The sequence below is a fragment of the Nuphar pumila genome, chromosome 12 (assembly GCF_984573655.1).
Source record: "Nuphar pumila chromosome 12, dmNupPumi1.hap1.1, whole genome shotgun sequence".
Classification (NCBI taxonomy): Eukaryota; Viridiplantae; Streptophyta; class Magnoliopsida; order Nymphaeales; family Nymphaeaceae; genus Nuphar; species Nuphar pumila.
This window is the reverse complement of record NC_143260.1, coordinates 105,720,009-105,740,562: the sequence shown is the minus strand read 5'-3', so window position 1 is coordinate 105,740,562 and position 20,554 is coordinate 105,720,009. Positions and strand designations below refer to the sequence as shown.

The 20,554-nt window shown below is 34.9% G+C and overlaps 1 protein-coding gene across 3 annotated transcripts in view; it reads left to right on the top strand.

Annotated features, from left to right (window-relative positions):
* The window catches only part of LOC149821468 (DExH-box ATP-dependent RNA helicase DExH11-like), a 189,862-nt gene that overhangs the window by 45,550 nt on the left and 123,758 nt on the right, over positions 1-20,554 (top strand). For all 3 annotated transcript variants that reach the window (XR_016426758.1, XR_016426757.1, XM_089983595.1), the window contains exons 7-10: positions 1,605-1,712; positions 2,942-3,043; positions 4,102-4,302; positions 4,504-4,614. Coding sequence is in view for 1 of the 3 variants with exons in the window: in XM_089983595.1 (XP_089839721.1) it covers positions 1,605-1,712; positions 2,942-3,043; positions 4,102-4,302; positions 4,504-4,614 (522 nt within the window). In the remaining 2 variants the exon portion in view is untranslated. The remainder of the gene's footprint in view (positions 1-1,604; positions 1,713-2,941; positions 3,044-4,101; positions 4,303-4,503; positions 4,615-20,554) is intronic.

Below are 20,554 nucleotides of genomic sequence, written 5' to 3'. Positions count from 1 at the left end.
ATTTTTCCTTGACGAAGAAGAACAAATTTGCTGGATTCAAATTCCGACCTCAATCCATTGATGAATTGATAAAAATGCTCTGTAGCTATCTGATTTTGGCAGAGTTCTATATCTTCGGGACAATGCCATTTTGGTTCAAGAAGAGCAACTCTTCCCAAAGTTCGGACAATTCATTACAGTATTTTATAATACTCTTGTCCCCTTGGGTTATTTTTCAGATTTTGTTTTGCAAATTGCACACATGTGCAATGTCTTTAAGAGAATATTTTCTCTTGAGATAATCCCATGCCTTATGTTTATGTTCAAATTTATCAAGGCTAGAGCACATTTTTATATCAACACTATTAATAAGTCAAGACATAATCTTGGTATGCCCCCATTCTCCATTCATTCTATTTCTTCTCATGTGCGGCCATTGCCTTGTCTTTTTCAACCTCCGTAAGAGGTACTTCTTTTTCACTTTCTACTTTGGCAAGAACTAGCTTGGGTTCCGGATTGGTCCCTTTTATTAGTCCTCATAATCCTTTTCCCCATATGAGGTGCTTTATGATTGAAGCCCATGTTACATAATTGAAATCATTGAGTTTATGGGTTTTATGGTGACATTTTCATTGTCATCCATCTTTACAAGGGCTAAAGAAGATAGAACGAGAAGAAAATAATAGAAAGGAGGAAGAAAGAGCAAGCAAGGTGAAGAACACAAACACTCCACCACCAATCTATCACTTGAAAAGAGTACAATCACGATCTCATGAACCATGAGCACTCCACCAATCTATCACTTGAAACTTCAATACAATCACGATCTCACAAGCACTTGAATAGGAGTTACAAATGACCTCAAATACCTTCAAGCTTAAGTGGCACACTTCTCGGCATGCTTCTCATTGCACAAAAAAAATTCAGCTTGATCACCATGCTCTGATACCATGAAAGGAAATAAGAACCTCCAACAAAGTTCACCAAATCACCAGGGTGAACACGCAAAGAACCACAAGAATGGGTTCACTTACTAAACCCACAAAGGGGCAAGCAAAAGAGTCTCACAATCTTAAAAATATATTTTATTGATAACCAACATATGCAAAAGCATTACAACTGAAAGGGGAGCCATTCCCTATTTATATACATCCACATGAGTCTCATAGAGACATTGGAACAGGTCCAACGTCTCTTTTGACTAGTCAACTTTGTGTTGACTAGTTCAAAAGAAGCCTAAACAAAAACAGAAAAAATCCTAGTTACATTATATATATATATATATATATATATATAATGCACATACATATATACAATGTATGTATATACAATTTTAACACTACATTAGTTCCATCTATATCTTTTAATTAGTATATTGACCTCTCTGTGTTGTCAGAATTTGCATTATGGATTTAGGTGTGTTTTATAATTTCTGCTGCTCTGGTTATGTGGTATTTATGGTCATATGATTTCTTTTTTTTGTTTCCAGATTGAATGTGCATAATTTTATTGATATTTGGCAATTCATTTTTCTCACACTGGTTTCTGTATAATAATGATGGTCATATTATATATTGTTGTGTACCGTGATGTAGATCCCCTCTCTGACATCTTTGTATCTGAAGGTTTGGGCTGTTACTGGGGGAAGTCGGGAGATCACAAATCATTTTTACGAACTTGTTCCTGACATGGCCCTGGAATTTCCCTTTGAGCTGGATACTTTCCAGAAAGAGGTACTTGTGCATGTCGGCTTCCTTTTTCTGCACTTCATATTTGAAGTGTTAAAGTACGACTTCTTCTGAAGAAAATTCTGTAAATGATTTATTATCTTTCAATCATTTTTCTTTTTTGTTTTCATGTAGTTGCTTTCTTTGTGCATGTACATTTTCCAGCTTGCTGTTTATAATTTTTCATGCAACAACTGGATTTTGCCACTTAAATGAAGTCTCTTTGTGTTATTTGAATTTTCTGGCATTCAAACTTTATCATCTTCTTTAGTCACAAGTTACGAGCCAATTTAATTGCTACTTTGCTTATGAATAGTTTAAAATTTCTTGCATGCAGCATATTCTTATGGTACCTATTCTGATTATCTTAGGTATATTAGGTCAACAATTTCCAACCATCGAATTGATCTATTTGTGACTGCATGCTTTATCTTAGACAGCATTCTGTTTCACGGTACATCATGCAGCAACCTCTTCCAAGGTTCATTGTTGAGGCCGTGTATCTCTTCTTTGCAGCTGCTCCTGAAATTCTTGGCTGTCACTTTTGTACTACCATGTGATAACCCATTCCTTTGTGGCTATGATATTGTGACAAATGATGTATCATGTGCCATTTCCGTGACTGATTCTGTATACCGTGTTAACTCAATTCAGTGATAGGCTTGGGAGCTAGTGCAGCGAGCTTGAAGCTGAAGTTCTTTTTTCACTGTAGCCCTCATTTTTGCATGGAAATGGTCGCTCAAAAGGAAAAAGCTCTCCATGGTTTTAAGTTTTAATTTTTAATCTATGCACAGTTTAATTGTTGGTGGTAGGACATATTCCATCTGGCAGCTTTGTAATATTGTACTCATGTTTGTCCTGTTATATATCTATATATGTATTAACAAAATTTCATTGTTGGACAGGCTAGGTGTATATCATAGTAACCCATTACTATGGAATGCTCAATACAATCTTAAGAAAAGGATAGCCAATGCTAATGCAATTTTCTGGGCAATCCATAAAGTGCTGCCTTTTCTCTCGCAGCAACTCTTACATCTTTGAAATTTTTACAGAATGCATTGCATCTCTTATAATTGGAACAATTTTGATCTTATAGATCGTACCTATATAGTTATCTAGAAGGAACATTTATGCTCTTTGAACTTTATTTTTTATGCTGAGTTTTTTAATCCCCCTAATATCCTCCTTCCATGTTGTATGAACTATTTTCTATCTTGCTGGAATGAAAACAGGCTATATATTATCTTGAAAAGGGAGATTCTGTTTTTGTTGCTGCTCATACATCTGCAGGAAAGACTGTTGTTGCGGAATATGCCTTTGCATTGGCATCAAAGGTGCATTTTTTTCATGACTTGTTTGTTTTTCTCTATAGTTAGTTTGCTAGACTTTCTTATATCTGTTATGCTTATGGTTTGTCATCTTCTGTCAGGTCTTTCTCTGTTTGTGTGCATGTTGTGCTTGAGTCGGTTACTGTATATTTAACTAGTACTTCAGATCTAGCCGAGTTATTCCTGTGTTTTCCTTTAAATGAAGTCTTTATTTTGTTGTAGAAAAGGAAAGAAAATAACAGTGCCCAAAATTCTGCATTTGCTCCAAGTCACCTCAAATTTACTTCAGTTGTGGATAAATATGTTCCTAGTTAATCAAATATCATGGATCAGCATTTGACTCGTAACTTTGAGCATCTTTTATCCATGCAGATACAGTGTTGGAATATTTGATGTCATTAATATAATGGCATATTTTGTAATTTTGGAAGATTTTAAATGTTGCATGATATGCATAAGTAATGTTTAAGTTGTTTTAAGTAAAAAATCCTGTTATAAATGAAGACCCACGTGCTGCCCTCACATGAAGAGAACATTAGGGGTCATGACCACTGTTTCTGGAATTTTTGTCATCCAAAATTGATGTGGTATTGGAGGAAAACTGGTGTTATAATAAATGAAACAAGGATGCAGGTACACAATCAAAGTGACACACCCAAAAATGTACTGGACTTCAGCAACTATGGTCTGTGATATATAGCAAGCATACATGGGCTACTACTAGCCACCCAATAACCCTATATATCTTGGTAGCTGGTAGGATTCATCAGTTTGGGACACCTTAGCTTGAAGGAGTCCGGAGTTGGATTCTTACTGTCTTAAGTGCAATGGCTGTGAAATTCATGGCTACTGATATTTTTTCATGATGCTTTTACATATCAAAACCTCATTGTTTATCGTATAATTATATTTGTATGAGACAATTTTTGAAGGAGCTTTCCTGATGCACTCTTGTTTGCTATTCCTTTTTATTATTTCATTTAAGTATGGCTGCTATATTCAGACTGACTTATGCTTTGGAGTAACATCCTCTTCTACAATCTGAGACATAAAATTTTGTGCAGCATTGTACGAGAGCAGTGTATACTGCACCTATTAAAACCATCAGCAACCAAAAGTACAGGGATTTTTGTGGGAAATTTGACGTTGGCCTTCTTACTGGAGATATCAGCTTGAGGCCTGAGGCTTCTTGCCTTATCATGACCACTGAAATTCTAAGATCAATGCTGTATAGAGGTGCTGATATCATACGAGACATTGAATGGGTAAGCAAGAAGCACTTCTCACCCACCCCGGCCCTACCTTCATTGAAGGAATATGAAATGGCACTTGTCTGTTTATGTTTTCAGACTTGAGAATCACACCTTTATCTTCATTCATTTTGCGTTATGGCATTTCACATTAATTGACATTTTCAGAATAATGCTTTTGGAGACTAACTATTTGCCAAATCATGGATTGAACAGGTTATATTTGATGAAGTGCATTATGTAAATGATGTAGAGCGGGGCGTTGTATGGGAGGAAGTGATTATCATGCTTCCTAGGCATGTCAATATCATCCTTCTTTCTGCGACTGTAAGCATTCACTGGTTCTTGCATTATCAACTTTTGGTGATGCTTATACTATGTTGGTACTGTATGTGATATTTTCTAGGTTTGATGGGAGAAACATAATCTTTTGGAACTACTACTGTAAAAAAATTACCTCAGTGTTATGGTAACCACTTTTACTAGTTAAAAATACTGTCTCCGATATCACTGATATATTGAAAATATCACGATATTATTGGCTATTTCAAGGTAGTTGATAATATCGGGAATATAAAAGTATCGCTAGAGATAAAATATCGCGCTATTATCGCGACATTTTTGGGAAAACACTTTTTTTAAGATTGCATTTCCTATTTTTTTGTTTCTTTTATATTTTAAAACCTTTAAAACATGTTTATATTTTTGGAAGAAAAATAATGCAAAACTTATTATTTTCTTAATTTTTTTGTTGTTATTTATAATTTTTTTCAAAATTTTAAACTCCCGAGATATTCCCGAGATTTATCAACTTTTGAAAATCTCTCCAAGAAATACCCTCGCCGAGAAATTACCTTTAATGATACAGGTGACTATGGTTGAAAAACCAAGAAAGCCAATTACATAACATAAATTTTTCTTAATCATGCATCTAAATTCTAAACTAACGTTTTGTCCAAATTTTATCATCACTGGAAATCCAACAGGTACAGTCAATGTGAGTGACTTGCACAAGGTTTGGTGTGTTTTAGTGATTGCCACTTGTTCATTATAAGGGTTTGATTTGCTGTTTGATCTCTATTTTCACTGCCATGGTCATTCTATATTTGCTAGACTTACCTCATTTTGTTTAATTATTCGTTTCGTTTACACTGGTATTGTTGTCATACACATTTTTTTATGTTGGAATATATAAGCTAAAGTATTTCATGCACAAACTTTAAATGGAAAACCCTGGGGCATGTTATCTTGCTTGGATTGCCACTTTTTTTTGAAGTTTGTTAACTGAAAGTCCTGTCCTGCCAAATAGATGTGCATCTTTGTTAAAATGTATACATATACAGTTATATATAGGTATATATAACTATATCTACTAATGTAATATGTATTGCCCCTCAAGGACATTTTGGTCATTTCATTCATGTAATAGGGACTGTCCACTAGGAACAAGTCTTTTTACTGTATTTATTTTGGTGTCTTTTTCATTTAGTGTAAGGGCTTTATGGTCTTTTGACCATAGAGTCGTTGGGAGCTCCCAACAACTCTTAGGTGTTCACCAATGCCCATTTGGCTGTATATATATAAGGGGTTTCCCCCTCCTTTGTATTATGCTTTTCCTAAGCATTTGTTGTCTAATAAGATTTATATTTTTAAACTTTCTGTGTTTCTCTTTTGGCTCATTGAAGCCCTTGTATTCCCTTTGTGCTTGTGTAGTGCCTTAGTGAATTTGTATTGTCCCTTAGTGGACTTGTATTTGCGCTTGTGCACATTGTATTTTTATTTTTCACTTGTTCCATTACATGGTATTAGAGCCGAAAGACCTTGGAACCAGTTGTTCGTAGTAATCAGGGGATCGAGTGCTCGTGCAGATTGTGGTGAATGTGCCTTTGCCATCTTCTCTCTTTATCTATTTTTTCTTTTTCTTTCTTTTCTCATCTTCAATATGGAGCATGATGCTAAGATATTTCTTTCAAACTTAATGGTACAAACTACATCATGTGGGCTGTTGCTATGGAAAACAATCTCACGGGAGAAAAAAAACTTTGGGGATGATGGGCACAGTTGCTGAGTCTCAATTAAAACTCACCAAGAGTAAGGGAGATCAAGAAATGCTCTTGAAGCAGATGATGGTGCTAAATCCATTCATGACTATCAATCCAAAGTAGAAGATTGGGAGAGTAACCATGCAAAGTTTCTTGCATGGTTTATGAATAACGTTGATATTAAAATATGTGCCAATATTGTCAAATTTAGAAAGGCAAATAAGACTTGGTTATTTATAAAAGACATGTATACACAAAAAGATTTTCCAAGACAATACTTCTTGCAAGAAAATGTTAGAACCACCAAGCAATGGGATATGAGTGTTCAAGATTACTTTAGTGCCTTATCCCCTCTATGGGATGAGTTAGAACTTCTTAAACCCAAACGGGTTGCCACCGAAGATGTCAAACTAAAGTGTGAACAAATGAAAAAATTACACTTTTTCTAACTTTTGCATAATCTAACAAGTACGAACCTCCCTTCTCCATAGATCTTCTTTGTTACCTCTTGAAGATGCCATTGCCGAAATTTGCCAAGAAGAAACTCGTCTTGGTATATCAAGAGGGGGAGATTAAGTGTTGGTGGTGTCTAGGCCCGACAACAATGTAAGGACCTACAAGCCTCCACACTTTGGGAGACTAAATAATAATGGAGGTGGTACAAAGATTATTTGCCACTTTTGTAATGAGCTGGGTCATATTAAACCACCTTGTCCAAAGCTTAAAAACAAGGTGGCTTTCATTGGAGAATCCACACTTAAGAAGGAAGATGCAAGCAAAACTGGAGGCGATCTTAAAGATACTATTTCTCAACTAATAGTGGCACTTCAACAAATTCTTAAATCTTCATCTACATCGGGTGCTACTGTTGCTTCTTCTTCTCCTCTAGATATGTGCTCTTACATTCTTTATTTGGGGACCTCCTTCCATATGAATCATAAGAATACTCTTTCCGATATATATGCACTAACTCAAATTTATCCTATGTTTCTACCATCGATGATACCTCTTTAAAAATTAAAAGTATTGAAACCTTGGATTCTAAAACCTCTCAAAAAGTTTTTGTTCCAAAAATTAGAGTTGTTTCTAAACTTAAATCTTTTTTCGGTTTCTTAAAATTTTGACCATGATGTGAAATCTCCTCATCTAAGGGTTGCTCCATGCAAGATTTTCGGTCCAGGAAGCTCATTGAGCAAGGCCATAGAAGAAGAGATCTTTCCTACAATAATTTTTTGTTCCTTCTATCTAAGTCATTTTGTAATTATGTCCAAGAAAAGGATATAGAAACTTGGGATAAAAGACTTTGACATCCAAATTTTTCAAAGATGTATATTTTCTCATTTGTGAGAACTTTTTAGGATGAAAAAAATATTGCTTGGAAAGATTGTATCCTTGAAAAAATAAAATCTATCTCTTTTCCTTATAGAACTTTTGTTTCAAAAGACCTTTTAAGTTGGTGCACTTGGATGTACGGGGACCTTATCCTGTCATATCAAAGGGTGGTTATTCATATTATGTGTATTCATTGATGATTTTACTAGAGATGCTTGAGTCTACTTCCTTAACTTCAAGTTGAATGCTTTCTCTTTCTTTAAAGAATTTCTCATGACGATCAAAAATCAATTTCAAAGTAATATTTCCATAATTAGATCCGATTCGGGTGGAGAATATATGTCAAATGATTTTTTAAAATTATTTGAAGCAAAATAGAATTTGTCATTAAGGATCTTGCGATAAAACTCAAAAAAATGGGTTGACAGAAAGAAAACATAGACATATCATGGAAACTGCTAAAACCCTACTTATTTCTAAAGATATTTCTAAGAAATTTTGGGACGAAGCCATTTTGACTTCAGCATATTTAATAAATAGAATTCTCTCTTTATCTTTGCATAATGTTTCCTCATTTGAAAAATTGTTTAAAATAACACCCAATTTCAAACGATTACGGATTTTTGGTTCTAAATGCTTTGTGCTTTCCCCCAAAAAATGATAAACTATCACTGTAATATCTCATAATTTTTCCATGATTTTTAAGCCCAAAAATATAAAATTTTAATTAAATATTTATATTTAATATGAGAAAATTATGAAAAATAATTAAATCTGAGGTGACGTCAGCTGAGTCTGTACTTGGTCCAAAGCCCACTAATAAGGTCTAATTATGTTAAGTAAAATCAGTGAAATTAATTGTTTTTAACCTTTAAATTTGAGCAAAATTGAGCTAAGACCATTGTTAGATCCATTTCGGAACGTAGATCTCATAGGAGATCTGTTTTCTCGAAATCGGATAACGGTTGGCTCAAAAAATGTATTTTTCTAAAATGATCGGTCTCTATTTTGAGTATTTTCTGGTTTGGATCGGACTAGACCTGCTTTGTTGGACCCATGTTAATATGGATCTGAACCCAATCCAGGATCCATATTGACTAGGATCTGCTCCGTGTTGAAATCCAATTGGATTTTGGATATGGATTTCGATCATGGATCCAGTCCATGTCATTTTAAAACTAAAATAAAATTAAAGTTTTGAAAACAAACCTTTTAAATTAAAGGCTAAGGATGAGATAGAGTTCTACCTCTACCCTATTTGGATTGCTAGAAGGGGGTGTCCCCCCCTAGAATATTCCAGGAATACAAAAAAAAAAATAAAAAATAAAATCTTAAATTAAGAAGATAAGGTTAGCTAGGAGTAGAGTTCTACCCAGGGTAGAACTCTACGCCTAAGAGAGTCTAGAAGGGGGCGTCACCCCCCTCTAGAGAACATACACTAATTATAAAAAGGGTTGGAACCCTTCTCTCTCTAGAACTCGATTTCTGGAGCGAAAGAGGGAGAAGAAAAAACGAGGAAAAGAGAGAAGGGAAAAGAGTAAGAAAAGTTTCACTTGTGATTTTTCATCCTTCCTCTAGTTCTTTTTCAATCTTCGAATTAAGGTACGAGTTTCTCTCTTAATCTTTATGGGAAACGAGTTAGTATAAATCGATTCAAGCTTGGGTTTAGAGAGGAAAAGGGAAAATCTGATCACAATATATATATATATATATATATATATATATATATATATATATATTACTAGTTGCCAATTCTATGTATGAATCTCTCTCTCTCTCTCTCTATATATATATATAGATTCCCAATTTCATACATCTGATTAATATATATATATTTCAGTCCTGCCAAGTTCATGTTCATGCATCTGAAGTATGTGTTTCTTTTCAGTGGTCGATTTTATGAGCATGAATCTCATCACTTATGGTTTGTCGATTTCAGGAGCATGCTTCATATTTTTTTTAATTTTCAATTCTGCCAACTTTATATTCATGCATCTAAGACATGTTTTTTTCTCTTAGTCAGCCGATTTCATTTGCATGAACCTGATGTTTATGTGCATAATTTCAGTTGGTCGATTTTATGAGTTTGAATCATATATATACATATGTTTCAGACTGCTGATCAATGATGAATATGATCTACGTATCAGATCATGGTTTTGAATCTGATATATATATATATATATATATATATATATATATATATATTTCATATCAAGCATTGGAATATGATATGTATATATCAGGCTGCAGATCATGTACATGATCTGGACAGACGTGTTCTACATGTCTGTTGATCATATACATGATATGGACAGATTGGTTCTACATGTTTGTTGATCATAAGCACTTATTTTACTTGTTTGCTGATTCTATCTGATGCATATATATATATATATACATATATATATATATTGTTGATAGCTGATCATCTATGTCACACGGACTCGGCTCCAAGGTCGACCCACCTGCGTCGACACGCAGACACGGGTGCGGCTCGGACTCTGTCAACCCGACCTTGGGTGCAGTCAACGCACCCAGGGTTCATTTTGGTCCATTTTTTGGATTTTTTTAAAAAAAAATAAAGTTCTTGGCTGAGAATTTTAAAAAGAAAACTCTGTGCTGTGCACAGTCACAGTCACTGTTGTGCTGTGCACAGTCACAGTGACTGTGCTATGCACTGTCACAGCTGTGTTGTGCAGTCACTGTGCAGTCACAGTGACTGTGCTGTGCAGTCACTGCTGTGCACTGTGCACAGTCACAGTGACTGCACAGTCACAGTGACTGTGCTGCACAGTCACGCATTTTTTTTTAATATATATATATATAAGATATGACTATGTTTTAGACTATGTCTTTAATCTTCAGATTCTTATGGATCTTCAGATTCTTATGCACAGTACGCACTTTTTTAGTACCTCTGTCAACTTATTGCTTTAAAATTTACAATCTTTATTATATATATATATATATATATATATATATATATATATATATATATATATATATATATATATATATATATATATATATATATATATATATAGCCGAGTCCCCGTGTCCAAAATTTTTAAAATTGCGCCGCACCCGCACCCGCACCCATGTGACATAGCTGATCATATACATGAATTTGATCAACATACTTTATATTTCTGATTAGCTGATTTATGTACCTGAAGCTAATATGAATCTGATCAAACATACTTAGATATTTCTGATTAGCTAATTCATGTACATGAATCTGATCAACACTCGTATATATTTTTTGTTAGCTGATTCATGTACATGAAACTGTTCATGTACATGAATCTGATCCACATACATATATATTTTTTGTTAGCCGATTCATGTACATGAATCTGATCAACACACTTATATATTTATGATTAGCTGATTCATGTACATGAAGCTGATCATGTACATGAATCTGATCAACACACATTTTTGGTTAGCCGATTCATGTACATGAAGCTGATCATGTACATGAATCCGATCAACATACATATTTTTTGGTTAGCCGATTCATGTACATGAAGCTGATCATGTACATGAATCCGATCAACATACATATTTTTTGGTTAGCCGATTCATGTACATGAAGCTGATCATGTACATATTTTTTTGGTTAGCTGATTTATGTACATGAATGATCATGTACATGAATCTGATTGACACTCATATATTTTTTGGTTAGCCGATTTATGCATATGAAGCTGTTCATATACATGAATCTGATCAGCATACATATATATATTTTGGATAGCCGATTCATGTACATGAATCTGATCATGTACATGAATCTGATCATGTACATGAATCTGATCAGCACACATATTTTTTGGTTAGCCGATTCATGTACATGAAGTTGATCATGTACATGAATTTGATCAGAACACATATATATCTATGTCAGCCGATTCATGTACATGAAGCTGATTATGTGCAGTTTGCAGTCAGCAGATCATGTACATGGATCTGATTAGAAACTATATATATATATATATATATATATATATATATATATATATATATATATATATATATATGTCAGCCGATTCATGTACATGAAGCTGATTATGTGTAGTTTGCAGTCAACTGATCTTGTACATGATGATGATCGGAAATTATATATCGATTAATGTTAGCCTATTTATGTACATGAAGCTGATTATGTGCGGTTTGCAGTCAGCTGATCATGTGCATGAATCTGATCAGAATATAAAAATATATATATATATATATATATATATATATATATATATATATATATATATTCTGCCAACTGAATTCTTGTTAGCTGATTTTGTACATAAATCTGATCCTAAACAGATTAGTTTGCAGTTTTCTTAGCATACATATGAATTTGATTATAATTAGATGTTTGCATGAATATGATCATATGCATGACTTTGATCATATACATAAATTTGATCTTATGTAGATCTTTTGCATGCTTTGTAACGACTTCAATCCATACCCTTTAAAAATGCGAAATATTTTATTTTATTTATTTTTTTTATAATAGTTGAGGAAAACTTTCCAGAGACCTGGGGTCCTCACAGTTCCAATTCCAACTGGGTAGCCCAAACACCACAAACGAACTTGCAACCATCATCCATAAGGACCAAAACAATTTCTTTATTTATGAGTCAAAGTAAATTTCAGAGACAATGTTTTATTCAACTGAAAGTAAAGTAACAACTGAAAAAGCAAGAAGGATTGAAGAAAGAGCCACTCTGTCCTATGCTGAAACTGACAAGCCCAAGTATGACTCTCATCCGTCCCCAGTAGCTAGTCCAACCTCACTGTTCACCATATCCTGTGAAAAACTAACAAAGTAGGGTGTCAGAACCGAAATTCTGAGCACTACTTCTAAAGGAACCAGGCGAGACAAAGAGCATGGATAAGATTTCATGCAATGATTTGAGTGAGTGCAAATATAAAATTTGCAGCATTCAAATATCCATACCTACCAACAATTACATATGCTCACCAGTCAAGAACAGTAAAACAATACCATATATCAAGAACTAAATAACCAAACCTTGTAGCATGATTTCAAGAAGTAAATCGTATGCTACCACCAAATCATGTCATGATATAGAGAATGATTCAAACATGCATGATCTAATGCATAACAGGAAAATGCATGATTACGTGCAATGCATGATTTCTTCTGTTATCTTTCATTTAAGTTCCATCTTTTCATATGCATGCCATATTAAATGCACGCAGCTTTAAGTTCATCTTTTTAATTTTCGTTGCCCGCGGATACACCAAACGGGTACAATTCCTGAGGTCAAGTAGGTTCTCAGGATAGCTTAACACACAATTTGTATTTTATTACTGGGTTCCAACTTAACCCTCGACCGAATCACCTTCGGAACATTAGACCTCCACATCTAATGTCGGGGACACAAAGGACACCCCACGCCCACAAGTGCCACTTCCTTGGTACCATAAACAACAACTGTGTCAAAAACACCACTCCCGGGTAAAGTGACAGACTCTCCCTAAAACCGTGGTCAGGAGAAAGAACCTCAATATTGGGTTCAGGGGACCAAATTACAGCACACAGAGTTTTTTTATCCTCACATTCTCCTCAAGATCGGATCTCTAAGTTTCTCATGCTCTAGATGAGATATCCCAGAATATATATTACACTGTTCTTATTCATTATATTTTTATTAAAGTTAATTCTTTAAGTTTGCAACACCATATGCAAAAGTAAAGTGAAAACCTGCATCCTCCCTTGCGGGGACCCATTCGAGACTCCAACCCGTATAAGCAACTAGAACAGTGTAGTAATGTGCCAAACCATCTTATGTGGTTCAAGTGATGCAGTTAAAAATATATGTGAAAGGAAACCAATCCCACGGCTCTCCAGGCCGATGATGGTCCAATTAGGCCATCAGTGCATCACATAATAAAACAAAAGTAGTGTTTCATTCATAACACTCGGCCAAAGTGCCAAAAACATGTGTACTCATGTAAACATAACCCAACCATATGCATGTAATTACTCAATCATATGCATTTTCACTATGTGTGGTAATTACATCATATACGTGTATTAACCAATGCACATTACTTTTGAGTGTGAGTGTACATTGTTTACATATTTTCATCAAGTGTACATGCTTACGTTAATTGCACAACATCAATAACTTGGCAGTTAAGTGACAACGCATGCTCACATTAATGATGGCATAACCAAAACAATATACTACTGCTTAGCCAGATTAATTACACATACATCTCACTGGGCAGGATTTATGATTTTCGCACATGAGCATCTATGTCAACCTATCATAGATGAACCATATTAACCATGGCAAACATAAGTAACATATTGAGCGTATCCCCACGCTCCTTGGACTACTGCTATGCCTGTCATTTCATCAGTGACAATCAACACTTCCCTTCAGTCCTATACAGAGAGTTTAGTTTCTATTTGGCACTGAAACACAATTCCATTTGTCTTAATTCAAGATGGAATAGTCTGTTATCTATTTTTACATAGATGCAGTTTCAATTAAAATCTGCCTGCTGAAGGTGGGAACAGTTTCCTTACAAGTAACAATACTCACAGTTCATTAATCAAAGCCTAATGTATCACACAATAACACTTGAACTGGGAAATATCAAATCAACGTAGGTACTAATAGTTCATTAACAAAAACATACACAACAACACTTTGGATTGATATCAAAGGCATTGATTGCACATGGTTCAGCTAATAGCAAGAAGTTTGGTTTTAGTTTGAATTTGGGTTTTGTCACCTCGATGAAATGGAAGCCTAAAGTTAACCCATATAGTTTTAAGAGCATCTAATATATATATTTTTACTAAAAAAATGCATACAACATACTCGGGTCCGCCATGTCGGATTCATAGCCCAAATCCAACTAGGGATGCAAATGGGACAGATCAAGGATGGAGGTTTGCAATTTTTTTGGCTATTTTGAATCTGCATCCCCATGTATTTAGCTGTTCCGTAGCCGAACCATTTGCATCACTAAATCCAGCATAATACATAAGGTACTTAGGCTATTGAAAAACTAGAATAACCCAGTCGAATTTTTCAGAATCGGCACCGTACTGCGTACATTTCCAACTTTCAATCCCTAAGGACGAGACACCAGGTAAAGTCAAACAGGTAGTTCAATAAACCCCTGGGTATGAAGGGATCCATACAGTCCCTCTTCCTCACGAACATGAATGGGCATATACATTCAACCCCTTTTGCCCATGGGTTTCTACCGAATCACACATGGAAACTCATCCATGTTCTATCTTTCATCCGAATCAAAAGACAGTACCCGTACCTTTTTGATGAAATTTTCGACGATCGTAGGCTGGAGATGCGAAGGCAGGGCCGCGGCTGACGTTCCTCGTGACGGGGCTGCTCGCTGTGGCCTTCAATGGCAGCCGGTAGCCCCAGTTATCCGGCGTACGCACACCGTGAGAGAGAGAGAGACCGAGTGAAGAGGGCAAAACCCTCTCTCCCCTCCTTTTATCGGCCCAGACCCCCCTCCCCTCTTGCCGAGAGGCGCGGGGTCGGTTACGCCCTGCCTACCCCCCCCCTTCCCCCCCCCCCCCCCCCTTTGCCCCTTTCTTGTTTTGGATTCTTGAAAACAAGAATCGTGCCCTAAGCACGATCCTGTTTTAACGCCCCCCCTTTATAATTGAAATCTGGTCCGGGTCCAAACCCGCGACCCGCGACGCTGGGTCCATTGTTAAAATGGACCCGGTTTGCCTGTGAATGATGGATCCTCAGTTGGATCCGTTTGGATCCAACTGTAGGTCCGACCCTATATACCAAAATTTTCTCCTTTTTATCTTATAATTAATATTAATTATCTTTTTAATTTAAAATTAACATTATTCATATAATTTAACCCCCCATTTTGTAGTTTATTTACAGATTCGGGTAATGGGTCCGAACTCTACGACTCGGGATCAAAATCCCAATTTGGATCCGGGCTGGATAAAGAGTGGATCTGTCTCCACTATTTACTGTTTTCTTTATTTTATTATGAATATATATATATATATATATATATATATATTAAAATATCTATACGGGTATATGGATTCGAAAGGTGGATCCTGGACCCATCTACGCACCTCTTTTAAATAATTATTCCCCGAATTTTTTAATTAATTAAAAATTATTGTACTTATACATACATATCAAATTTATGAGGTAATTTTTTTTGAAAAATCCCTTTATGGGTCCTGGATCTGAAATTTGGATCCCAGGCTCTAATCACTCTGTTATGAAATATACATTATAATATGTTTAAATAAATGCCTAAAAATTATGGTTATTACATGCTTGTTGATCATATGCATAAATTTGATTTATGTAGGCCAGGAGCATGTGTTGCTCATGTGTTACTGAATTGTTCGTGCATTGCAAAATGCTGAAAATTATTGGTTTTCTAAATTTAATTACATTGTTAAATTATGAGGGTCAGAGCCTGAAATTGTTATTGCATGTTGATTTGCAAAACAATTCTTATGTAAAGAATTTAAAATTGATTTTAATGGTAAAAGATACCAAAACTGTTTAATTATGCTCTTCCTTGATGCCCCTTCTATAGTGTGAGAATCTTAGATAACGGTCATGGGGGACCGTGAGGATACTAAAACTTCGTGTGCAATTCTGTCTCTAGAACCCGATGTGAGGCTTACGTTTTCAGCCACAGTTTTAAGGAGGTTTCAGCCACTTTGTCTGTAGGTGATGATGTTGACTCAACTATGATTATTGGTATACCAAGAAAGTGACGTCAATGGATATTGATTTCCTTGATGTCCCAACAATATGTGTTGATTTCTACTGTCCCGATTGATGGTGTTGATTCAAGAAATTGGGCGGGGAAAAGTGTGAAACCCAGTAATTAAAAAATTTAAAATACAAATAATGTTAAGCTATAACTGAGAACTAACTTAAACCTTGGGAATTGTGCCCGTTTTAAGTATCCGCGAGTTTAAGGCAAGGTTTTAAAACCCATGACTCGGAACTTGACTCGTTCTTTATTGACTCGTGACTCGGCGGGTCAACTCGGTGACTCGGACCGGGTTTTGTTAACTTTTGATTTTAAAAGAAAAACAATATATAATTTGTCTCAAACCATGTTTTTCAGTAAACATATAGTCTAAAGAGTTGACAATAAAAAATTACAAGTTCAGAGTAGAAAAAGTACAAACTTCTTCATAACAAGGTCACATGGAAAGATCAAGTTACATGAAGAAACTTCTTTATAACAAGCATGTCTTTGGTATTCAATGAAGGCCCCATGTAACTGAGTCTAGAAACATACTTAAACTCAAGTTTCTAAATAGAATGGTTTAGGAATTTCAGCTAAACTTCTTCAGAAGACACCCTAGCTTTTGTTAGCTTTCCTTTCTAGTGATCTCACCTCATTGAGAACAACACATCATCTTGCATAAAAAGCCAGATTGAATTAGTTGCAACAAGGTAAAACAACAATAAGAGAATGAATCACCAGAAGAAATTCCAATTATGACCAAGGGAAATGCTGTCACATGGATACATGTACAAGCATGCTGTACAAGATCAGCACAACTGGTATGATATGGGTGTTTTTGTCAAAAAATAAGGATGACAGGGTACAGATTGTTATGCACAGGTGTGATACTGACTTTGTACAAAAATGTATTTTTATATACAATGAAGGATATGATATGTGTTCATAAAACAACACTCAAAGGCACCCAACACCAGAACATGAAGTACAAGCACCGATACGTGTATGCTTCACTTTTTTGTTGGATCTTTGAATCATTTTTTTTGCCAATATGTTTAATCAACACATAAAGATTGATAGATTATTGTATCTTTGAACTGGTTTGTCTTGTAATTTATTATTTATTATTAAACTGTTATTTTGAAATACCCAGAAAATCAAATTTCAAATATCCCAGAACTCGGCCGAGTCAGACCAAGTCAAGGCAAGCCGAGTTTACCCTGCTGGGTTGACTCGCTGGAGGGCCGAGCCGAGCCGAGTCAACCGAGTCACCGAGTTGACTCGGCGAGTTTTAAAACCATGGTTTAAGGAAAAATAAAAATTAAATTTGTATGCATTTAATAGGGACATGCATTCAAAAGCAACTTTGATAAGTAACTTAAGAAGTTATTCATGCATGTGCATTGAATCATGCATCTTTTATTGTTCAACATTAGTTACATGCATTTTTGAATATTTGATTTGGCATAATATTTGTTGAATGCTTGAATGATAAATTAATTGTGGTAAATTATTGCTTGTGATTTCCTCTTAAATTTGGGCATGAGTTAATTTATGCTATTTTCTTTACTGTTGGATTTTTAGAGGAATTCGTACGAGAACTTCAGTTCTTACCCGTTTTCTAAAATTGTTTTTCAGGCAGAGATGCTCAGTGATGCGTAGGACTGACTGACTGGAGGAATCGAGGCTTGTGACTTGGTGCTTGGGTTCTGACAAGAGTTTAAGATTTTTGATATAGTCGATTTTATATTTTGGACTTTTGACTCATTTATTTAATTAATAAAGTTTGATTTATTATTTTGAATTGAATCTATGCATGAAATGGTTATATTAAATCCGTGATGTACCGCGGGTCCTTGAGAGGTTTTTTGCAATTGTTTAAAAAAAAATTTCCACTATTTTTTGAGGGTTGTTTGGGGTCGTTCCAATCACCAAAGGCCATTGAATGTGTTTCTATGAGATATGGAGAAAAAAAAATGTCAATGATGTTTTGATCCTAAAAACATAAACTTTATGTATCTAAGGATGTAACCTTCTTAGAAGATGAAAATGGTCTTGATAAAGGGAATAATAAAAAAGTACACTATGCTTTCTTGTTTGATTTATGGTTTTATTTGTGAGCATTCTTTGAATAATGTTCTTGATGAAAATCATGATAGTGGTATTTTGGAATTATCTCCTAATAATGACAATTTAGTTGAGAACTCTTCTCAAAATATACAAGTCTATACCCGGTGTGAGCAAAGAAACCAACCATGTGCTTATGAAAAATATTCCCAAGGTCTTCCCATAGATGAATCACCCAATTAAGATTTAGTGGACACAACACTTAGGAGATCTAATAGAGTTTCCATTCCACCAAATAGGTTTGTTTCCTATGAATCCTTTCTACTAAACTATAGTGCTTGCTTGCTAACTCTTCATTCCTACCATGAGCCCTCTCATTGTAATGAAACCCAAAATTGTCCCCGTTGGCTTGATGCTATGAATATTGAGTTGGAAACTCTTCGTAAGGCTCATACATGGGAGATAATGAATTTACCTTTAGGAAAGAAACCTACAGGATGTAGATGGGTATTTAAGCTTAAAATTAAATGTGATGAAACTTTAGAGCGATTCAAAGTTAGGTTAATTGCCAAAGGTTATTCACAAGAACATGCGATTGATTATGGAGAGACCTTTACACCCGTAGTTAGGATGACTAGTATTAGAACCCTAATAGTTGTTGCATCTATTAAAAAATTGCCTATTTTCCAATTAGATGGGAAAAATGATTTTCTCAATAGAGAACTTGGTGAAGAAGTTTACATGGATCCTCTGCAGGGTTTGACATTGAAAAGGAAAAACTCTAAAACTAAGAAAAACTTTAGATGGTCTTAAACAAGCCCCTAAGGCTTGGTATGATAAATTTAGTATTGTTATGATTAATTTGGATTTTCGATCTTGTTATATTGACAATGCTCTCTTTGTCAAGAATACATGTACAAATATTGTCATGTTGTTGTTGTATATAGATAATATGATAATTACAGAAAATGAAAAAAGGAAGTTGGTAAAATTAAAACTATTTTAAAGGAAAAATTTGATATTTTTGATCTAGTTTTTTTGAGGTACTTTCTAGTTATTGAAGTGACTTACTCACCCAGAGGCTATGTTCTGTCACAAATGAAGCTTGATGCTAACATTTGTGCTAAGTCAGGGATTTCATGTGGAGACTCCTGAGGTTGTCAATGCAAAATTGAGACTTGAAAATGAAACATTATTTGAAAATCCCAGTCCATATTGACAACTGATCGGATCCCTCACCTACCTGTCCATTACCAGACTGAATATAGCCCATGCAGTTCATGCAACCAGTCAATTCCAACTTACTCCAACTACTATGCACATGAGTGCAGTGTCGAGGTTTGTGAGATACATTAAAAACTCAATAACTAAAGGGCTTTTCTTATCCTCTTCTTCCTCTTTAGATTTACTTGCCTATATTGATGCCTCTTGGAGAGAAAATCCTAATGATGAGATTTCAATCACTGGGTTTTGTGTCTTTTTAGGTGAATCTTTGATTTCTTGGAGATACAAGAAGCAACAAAATGTCTCATTATCCTTTACTGAAGCTGAGTATCGTGCAATGACTACAACACCAATTAAGCTAGTGTGGCTATGGAATTTTCTCGAAGACATGGGAGTTGTTATCTTCAAAACCTCAAAGTTGTATTGCGATAAAAATAGTGCTATCTACATTGCAATCTATTATACCTTCCATAAGCATACAAAACACATTGAGATGAACTGCCATTATGTACATGATAAATATCTGAGAGGAACTATTGAATTGCCGTATGTTACATCCGAGTACTAGCTTGCCGATTTTTTCACCAAAGCAATTCCTGCACATCAATTTATTTGTTTTCCCAATAAACTTTCGGTGGTCCTATCTTAAGTTTGAGGGGGAGTATTAAAATGTTTACATATACAATTATATATATTCATATATATATATAAATATATATTTAAATATATCTATTAATGTAATATGTATTGCCCTTCAAGGGTATTTTGGTCATTTCACTAATGTAATGACTAGTGTTCGAGCTCTTATTGCTGTTGCTTCTATT